Genomic DNA, 9394 nt, shown 5'->3' with positions numbered 1-9394 from the left:
TGCTGCCTTTTATGCATTTTCTCTGGCCCTCCCCCAAAGCACTGGGATTGGAAGGGACTTCAGAGAATGCTGACAGGTCACTGGCCAGCCACACATGTCAGTCATGAAAGCACGCCTTCCCCCTCTCCCCCTCCCTCCCCTTACTTTCCTTTTTTTTCCCCCCCACAGGGAATCCAGTATAGGCAAGTTGAATATTCAACTCACGCTGTTAATATTTAACTTCTGGTATTCGATTGGACAGCTATTCCACCAGCTGCTATTCAGCTTGACTTTCACTTTTCAAGGTCGGATATTTGTCGAATCGAATATTAAGTCAAAGCTTTGCACAGCCCTAATGCCAACATTCTTCCTATGGGCATAGAATTAATTTCAGAGCAGCACCCTTGGAAAATTTCATGCATTGCTTTCCCATTTGTTCCTGTGAGAGTTCTCATCTGTTCTGCTTACAACCACAGTCTCTCGTCTGGAGCAAAGCTTAGACATGATCTGAAGCCATAAGCTCTAGAGCCATGGGTGCATCATCATCAATGCAATGTAAATTACATGACCAAATTGCTGCCATGTAGGATCACTAGGATGCTGCATATTCCTCCTTTCTTGAGCAATTCATATTAGCGATTTAGATGTCAGGATTAGAAAAGCAGTGCTCTTTCATACTGAACCACAACAATAAACAAATTTCCCTTTTCTTTTATTCCTCCACTGAACAAATAAATGAAAGGAACAGGCTTGCTATAGTTACAAAAGTAATAATGAGAATAGTATAAATGTCATGAAAGATTACAAATGATTCATTTACCCATCATCAAACAGGTGATGAAAACATATCAATGGGTACTACAGCTTCTTCTATTCCAATGGAACCTAAGGATTTTCCTGGAAAAGACAGTAACGATCCCTACAAGCAGCATCCCACAAGTTCTAGTAAGGCTAACGAATTACAATAACCTTACCTAATGTAAACTGTATTGTATTCAAGCAGAGTTTCTGGGTAAGTGACTGGTAAGTGACCAGGTATGTGTGATGGAGTTGGAACATCATTCTAGGACACAATTCTCTGGGGCGGTTGTATCAGAAATGAGATTTATATAGGATGGCTGATGAAAAGTGAAAAGATGACGAAAATGTTACATGCCTACCTCAATGTGTGTGCTTCAGATTAGTAAATTATTCTCCTTGATCCATATATATATTTTGCTATTTTCTCATGCTCTTCTCTCAGTTATCAGGCACTACAATTTAATTCACTTGAGGTACTTGTGGCTGGCTTATATGAGAAAGAGATAGTGAATTTTTTCTCCATATGCAGAGTGTACATATTTTGATACTTAATATCAAAGAACAAGCATGATTTTTGCTTGTTTGTGGATGTGAGGCTGGCAACACAAATCAAAATCCTGATCTATCTCACTGTGGACATGCATTGAGAGTGTGTTTGAATGAAGGTTACAGTATCTGTGCGCTGAAAAAGAAGTTATAGTACCTGTAATTAATAGCAGCATGAAGATACGGGTTCAGTGCTTATGGGGCCTTTGAGTGTTTGAAGGAACATTAGCTTTTCCCTAGGACTCAACAGAATACAAACACCATTTTCTGCCCTGCATTGAATAGCTGTGCTATGATGTATAGAAACAAATTTCTCCAGGTATCCTCCCCCAGTACTCAGCACATGCATGCAATACATGGTAGAATCTTACCACTAGCGTGAGGGCAAAATGAAATGAGATCAGGTTTAACTGTTTTGAACTTGGGCTTTATACATGATGAATTTCTTAATTTTAAGGTGATGGAGGTTTGTGGTGGTGGGACAGATGGGTCTGCAGCCAGAGGAAGAATAGGTGAATGTAATGGAGGAAATTTTACAGACTTTAGATAGCTGGCCGTTTGAAGTAACTGTTCAATTGTCATCATGTTGATTTTGATGGGATTTTTATATTTCATCTTGATCTGATATTTAATTTTATGACTTCATCCTTCTTGCACAGGGACTTTTATGACTTTCAAAACTGGCATTTGATCTCTGGAAAGGGGGTCAGGAACCATTGGTTTTCCATCTTATAAAAATGCATTGATTTAAATGGTCTGTGTTCTTATTTTGTGTTCACAGGCTTCCTTCACTGATGTACCTTGATTTGGGGGGGTAGAAATTTAGAGTTGGCTGAAATGCCAATAAAGAACATTAAAAGTTGGTAAAAATATGTTGATATTTCTACATCAGGGCTAGTGTTGTGATGCTAGCAGGAATGCTCATCATCTAGAGATGGTGTGACCTGCCCTCTCTCAGAAGGTTTGTTTCAGGGACATAGCTTCTTCACTTTCCTTGCTAAAACTGTCACTAACCAGTATTGCCTCTAACTCAGAGCAGGGCCTGGTCTGTATCACAATGGAAAGGGTTTCATTTTCCTGCATTACAAACTAGAAAAAAGCAATTCAGGGTCCCTTTCAGAATTGTTGATAGTTTATTGCTGGGTATCTCCCTGAATTGTCTTCTCTCAGGTAATTCTGTGACAGAAAGCTACAGGCTAAAAGCTTGTGATTGTTTCCCCATGGGCATGCCTGCACATGCTGTTAATTCAACTGAATAAACTCTGGCACACTCTGTGCCAGAGTTTATTGCTCCTGGATGCTGTGTTTACATGTGCACCCAGGACTGCAGCACATTGAGCTGTTGGAGTTGCCCTGGCTGGCAGTGGGCTCCAGGGTCTGCCTGCCAGCCCGGGGCTGCTTGACCCAGCTCACCATTCTGCAGAAGGGCTGGCTGGGGCACAAGGGTGCTTGAGTGCAGGGCTAGCCAGCAAGCAGCCCCCACACTGAAGCACCCTAGTGCTCCAGCCAGCCCCATCAGTGTCTACCCATGTTCTGTGGTGGAGTAAATAATGCCACCACAGGATAGTACTTGTGGTGACAAGTACTATCCTATGTACGGCAGCATTTATTAGTTTACTGTGGCCTTATAGGGCTGCACGCTTAGCTTCTGAGACATTGAATTAGTTAGGCAATTCCTCAGTAAATGTCTCATGTAGACACACTGTACACACACTATTCAGGCTCTTCAGGCTCATTGTTGTTCCTTAACCATGATTCATCTCCCAAGGCAGTTGTAAAGATTGGTAAAAAAAAATCACACCATGTAGAGCAAACAAAACAGAATCAGCTTTAGTCCTATTAACACAGGGGTGGGCAAAATGCAGCCCACGGGCCAGATGTGGCCCACCAGGCCATTTTATCTGGCCTGCAAGGCCCCTAAAAATTTAGAAAATTAATATTTATCTGCCCCTGGCTGCCTGTCACACGGCCCTCAATGGCTTGCCAAAACTCAGTAAGCGGCCCTCCGCCCAAAATAATTGCCCACCCCTGCATTAGCAGTAAGCACAGAGTGAGCACCAAACACAGATTTTTAGATGGGACAGGAAAATTATATATTTGAATACTATAGTGGCAGGAGAAAGAGAAAAAAAGAATGGCCATCAATACTGCATCTACCTGTCTAATTTGTTAGCTAAAACCTACACAAATAAATACAGGTACCAAGGTATCCACTAGCTGTAAGTGGATCATTTACAATGCATTTTAAAATGGCAAAATGCCATTGGCACTCTTTTTACTCATCTGTAAATATGAATGTTATCACTGGGGTGCTCATTTGTCTTCTGTAAATTAAGGCCGATAGATGCACCTGGGTAAACAGCAGACTTGGGGTGCTGGTTTTCTTTCCAAATATGGCTACATATTGCTGAGCAACATTTTAGCGATGCTGTATCATTCCAGGTCTATTTGTGGGGTACTAATTTCCGGAATGACATTAATGTTACACTTACCTCTATCATAGCTCAGTAGAGAGAGCAAGGAATCAACATTCTTCATCTGCATTTAGGTCTCAGATTTTAAGAAGTGATGTATTTAGGGTTCCATAACTCTTCTGAACTTGTTGATCCAGCACTATAATGCATCAGTGCAATGATAAAATATTGCATCATTTTAAAAACATGTCAAGTAGTTATTTCCTCTAAAAATCTTGTACTTGTTCCTCAGTACTCAAACTGACTCAAGCATTGCTACAGAATATGGCAGTGTAGATATATTATCTTCCTAAGACTTTACATCATGAATCTTACCACTTACTAAATTAAGGCAGGTTAGATTTGTTACCAGCTGGTTAGGAAGGAAAAAAGGCCTTCTACTGAAATCATGATTGTCTGCTTCAGAAACTATTTTTTGCTGAGAAATGGTATGACACAGAATTATCTTATTTCTAACTGTGAGAGGGCCAATACTGAGTGAGCTTCGGGTGTGTGGCCAGCAGACTGGTTTAATTTTGTGGTTCCAGATACCTGGGAAATAGTTCAGGTTCACAAAACATTGGTATCTGTTGTCTCCAGTGCCTACACTAATAGGTGGGCTAGACTACATAAAATTATGGTTCAAAATAAGGTGCAGTGAAAAATTTCCAAAACAATTATTTTCTTTTAAGTACTGAGTTCGATTGTACTTGTGTAGGGATGTACTGTATGTATCATTCTTTGCATTCTGAACTTTGACAATATGAACTGAAGGGAGAACATTTTCAAAAACAATTAACAGTCAAATCCAGCATTTAAGTCCATAAGGAAGTCAGTGGGTGTTTGCTTGCATAAAGAATGCAAGGATTTGACCTTAAAATTTTACTGTTGGGATTTTTTTCCATTGGTGGTAGTGACAGGCCTTTTCTATAACCTTGTATATCTTTGAGCCAATGGCTTTGTATCAACAAATACTTTCAGCATATGCTATATATTTTCTGGTCAGGGATTTTCTTTTTCCTTGCATTAATCTTCTGCAACATGTATTAATGCTAGTGACCATGGCTTTATCTTGCATTCCTATCCCTCTCAATATTATCATACTTATTTCCCAGTTCGTCTTCCTGTTAATTCAATGGTAGAACTCCTGGTAACTCCAGTGGTGGTGGAATCAGACCCCTTTTGGTGCAAGTGTGCACAGATTTGTAACCTTATTGGTAATGTGAATATGGTGGTAGAGCTTTTGGGTACCTATTAGCTTGTGTTTGTAGCCCACTAATGGCACCTTTTACACAAAATGATGCGCTCTCTCTCATATTGATAGGGCCTTCATTTCATTGCGTGACAAGAAAACTGCAATTCTATTTTGAATATATTTCATTGCAGAATGTATTATATGTTCTACTGCTTGTTTCCGTGATCCATAAAATTACAGTTCCAAAATAATAAGTTAAACACCACAGTAACTTACCTTGATCCTGTGAGCAATACAGTTGTGGTTCTAATTAAAAATGAATTAAAGGAACAGTCAAGTAACTGTTGTTATTGGTCCGCCACTGTTGCTTTGGTAGCTTTTGTTGTTGTTGTTATCTTTCTCATTCTTTTCACTAGTTATTTGCTAATGCACTGAGGCCAAAGAGTCATATCTTTACTGTGCACTCATATTTATTTCTTACCGTCATTATCTCACTTCTAGGTGAAGGTGCTGGTGGATTTTGGCTTTGCTGCGCAGACACATTTGGTGGTGGCACTGGTGCTAGTTGGATTATTTAATATTTCGGTCTTACATCTTTGTGCCTCAACAACTGTATCTTTAGTTGTTTCATACCTCAATGCATTTCACTGTGGCCAGGTACAGACATTACACTTTTACTGGTATAAGTGATTGAAAACCAGTCTACACTCATAACTGAACAGAAGTTTGGCATATAGACTGGTTTAAAAATGGCAGAACCAAGTCTAAGATTTGCCCCCCTACCTCCAAAGGGCAAATGTATGTTCTTTTGGCTACCAATCTAAACTATACCACTTACAGAAAACTACATAACAGATCACTAAAAACTGTAATGGGATAATATTATATATTTTCCCTTTTCTGCATTCATGAACTGTTCTCTCCTTGACAACTACAAAATTCTCAAATAAAGAAGGATACAGTGATAAAATTAAGTTTCAGTCACATACAGCTACATGGATTCCTATGAGAACATTTTGTAAGAAAACTGGCTTCAATCAAACCTAGATTAGAGATGCAACCACAGCTGGTTTTTTGGCTATGAATTCTGTGTTATTCTGTATTAAGACCATACCTTTCAGTAAATAGGAGGATGGTGTGGAAGGAACAGATTACAAAAACAGTTATACTTTAAACAAACCAGAATTCCCATTCTATTCTCTTCAAGTTTCCTCCCTATACATTTGTAAAAGATATATTTTAGGTATAGAAGGGAGAAGAGCAAAAGCTGTATGGAAGAGAGAAGTGCAAAAGATAAATTTTGGTGGTGCCTCAATCAGAAAAAAAGTTACAACTGATTGAACCGTTCCCCCACAGCTGTGGATCTGTATCGTATTGAACCTCAGGAAGCTTCTGTACCATCTCAGTGGAGTCCAATCCATTGGTCGTGGTCCCATCAACATCCCCAGGAACAGGAACCAACTCAGGCATCAGGGGGTAAAGCGTATAAGTCATTTTAACTGCTATACTATGTATAAAATCTTCTGATAAATCAAGAACCAATTGTAATTCCAATAATGGCACATCAGTATTTAATGGAAGTTCTACACTTTTCTTAATGCTGCATAGAAAAGAATACCTTTTTCCTTTAAATTCTGCTCTCGGAGAGCAGGATTATGTCTTGAAGGCACAACCAACATTGGAGAAGTGTGGTACCTCTCTGCTGCAATGAGAGGAGCCAAGCAACACTTGAAAGGAGTATGCCCACTACTATTCCCCTCTCCTTGACATGGATATCTCTCTGAGACCTCGTCATACTCACTTATGTCCCCAGAACCTGTGTGCTCTGACAGTTTTGTGTCTTCAGTTAACTTTGATTTAAGAAAGCAAGTAATCCTCTTCATTATTTTGACCCCTTTGTTGGGGGGCACTTTCTTTCCATCCTAGTTCCTTGGTCCAGTATAGGACTAATGGGTAAATATTACATACTGCAACAAAAATCTAGCGAAATAAAATGATGAGGTTAATGGATGGCAACCTTAAAGCTGGTGGCATTTGTCTGAGAATGAGATGACTTGTTACTGTGTTATGTCAAAAATGGAGTGCGGATTCTTTGGAGAAGGGAGCATGTTTCCAATTATTTATGTGAGAGGCGAGGATTTCTTAGGGTGATATCTTTTATAAACTTCTTATCCGCTATAATAGATCTTTATAAAAGATATCATCCTAAGAAATCCTTGCCTCTCACATAATTTCTGGACCAACATGGCTATGAAATTATTATTACACTTGTTATTTAATAACTATTAGTTATTATTTGATAATTATTTAATAAGCTATTGGTACTTTATTTGGGGCATTGGAAATTCTGCAAATATCATTTATTTTAACAATAAGCATAAGTAATAGATTTTGTTTTGTAAAGAAGGTACCTCTCTCTCCAGTCCTTTTCCTGTGCTTAATAAACCACTAAAAAAGCACAGCATACTATAAAGATGGGAAGGAATAAAGATGACATGTTTTGGAGTGATGGGTCAGCAAATGAAAAGTTTATAATAGGTTTAACATAATCATAGCAGATAAGGATTTAGACGACAGTTATCCAGAAGAAGAAACTGAAGATCCATTTAGTTCTGATTATGTTTCTGGATGGGATGACGAGTACAAGGAAAAGAGTCCTTCAATTACAAGTAAGAGAAATTAATTCTAATAATGTTATTTCCTTAATATGTTTAAAGCCCATCAATATACATCAATAAAATGGATATCTGCTGCCATGGACACATTTAAGCAGCTATGTTACATGGCACACATAGCACAGAAATATGTCAGCTAGAAAAGTAGTTATGGTAGTTATGGTCCATCAGTGACTAACAATGGAAAATGAAGGACATTAGAATAGTGAAACATGTTTATTATCTACCATGTTCATAATGGAACAAGCCTGTTGTGAACTGGTGCATTGAATTTTCTACCACACAAAATTTACAGCAGTAGTGATCAGCTATTAAAAAAGTCTCCTATAAAATACCCTTGGCATTTCACAGCATGGCCTAAGTTAGAAGGTTAAACATATTTATTTACACAGCTATTAACACTTCTGTACTTAGTTAGGGTACATGAAGAAAGGCTTCCCTGGTGGGTTATTTGGAGTGGGGGGAGGTAGTGTCCTTCTAGCAGTGAGCTTCATTAGCCATTCGTAGGAGAATGTATTGTTTTCTTTGAGATGTTTGTTTTATTCTTTGCCAAAAGTTTGGGATGTTTCTGATGGGGTTTCATTTCTCCTTGTGTTGCTGGTTTAGTACATATTGTATTTAGCGTGCATGTTGGTTTCTGTGACTTCTTTGCTGGTTGCATGGCTACAGCTGAGAGAAATATTGGGTTACGCTACATGTGAGGGTTTGTCCATAGTCCTTATGGACTTTATTTGTCCTTGCATTAATGACTTGTAGTTTATTGAAATGAATGGTTTGCGTCCTTCTGCAGTGGTTGGATTCCTCCTAATTTTTCTGTATGTGTGGTGATAGATTTTAACCCTGAAGGGTATAATGGGTGTAATGGTGATAACTGAAGACCTTTGCTTACTGTATTGTGCTTTAGCTCAATACAAAGACTTTTAACACTAAACTTGGCTTCCGTAGGCACATGGCAAGAATGCTTTATCCACATTCAGATCCATTGTGTTCTTTTGGTGCATCATAATCCTTCTAGCTTGAGTTAAGAGTAACAAGCTGTTGCAGCTATTATAATGGTGTTGTCACTATTTCCACTATTATTCTGTCACTCTTGTTTCCCTTAATATCCTTGGGAAACTATACAGCTTCTGAGAACTGTGAGATATGTGATATGTGATGGATGAGAAAACCAGTGATGCCATGGTAAACACTAGGCATCCATCTATATTCATCTCATATACATTAGCAATATATTGCTGATGTATAAAAAAGACTAATAAAATATGGGTGGTGGCTCAGCAAATCCATGTTGCCATTGAATCCTCCATTGTCCTAACAGCTATGGATTCTCAAAATGCTATATTTCTGAAAAACACTACACAATCTCATTGGAGACCTGCCTATATAGAGGACAAGGAGAACAAGCCTACCTCTTCCAGCAAGGGTAAATAATTTAAATAATATACAATTCAGCTTTGAGATATAGTTCTTGAATATATAAATTCTATAACTCTGATGTTACAGTGAAGCCAATCCTAATGCTGCCAGCATTATCAATATTTTCATACTTTAGCTTGGTATGACAACTTAATACTTTGTGGACTAGAGCCCCCAGAGTTGGTATCTATATATCAATTTAAATGTATCTCTGTAATGTGTTCGTCTATGAGGCTGCTGCTTCTGACCCATATCATGAACAACGGTGTTAAATGTGGATTTCTACATGTAAAATATCACTTACCAAGTTAAAATAAGCCTCTTTCTTA

General features: G+C 38.5%; 1 protein-coding gene across 8 annotated transcripts in view; it reads left to right on the top strand.

Annotated features, from left to right (window-relative positions):
* CD44 (CD44 molecule (Indian blood group)) overlaps positions 1-9394 on the top strand; it is a 146064-nt gene that overhangs the window by 90553 nt on the left and 46117 nt on the right. For 7 of the 8 annotated variants that reach the window (XM_019519402.1, XM_019519396.1, XM_019519400.1 and 4 more), the window contains exons 6-9: positions 814-924; positions 6331-6450; positions 7530-7643; positions 8968-9072. In XM_019519402.1, the coding sequence (XP_019374947.1) occupies positions 814-924; positions 6331-6450; positions 7530-7643; positions 8968-9072 (450 nt within the window). The remainder of the gene's footprint in view (positions 1-813; positions 925-6330; positions 6451-7529; positions 7644-8967; positions 9073-9394) is intronic. The other variant, XM_019519397.1, reaches the window with a different exon arrangement.

The sequence above is a fragment of the Gavialis gangeticus genome, unplaced genomic scaffold, assembly GCF_001723915.1.
Source record: "Gavialis gangeticus isolate Ggan-Ray unplaced genomic scaffold, GavGan_comp1, whole genome shotgun sequence".
NCBI lineage: Eukaryota > Metazoa > Chordata > Crocodylia > Gavialidae > Gavialis > Gavialis gangeticus.
Note: the sequence above shows the minus strand (reverse complement) of the source record. Positions and strands in the feature narration are given on the sequence as shown.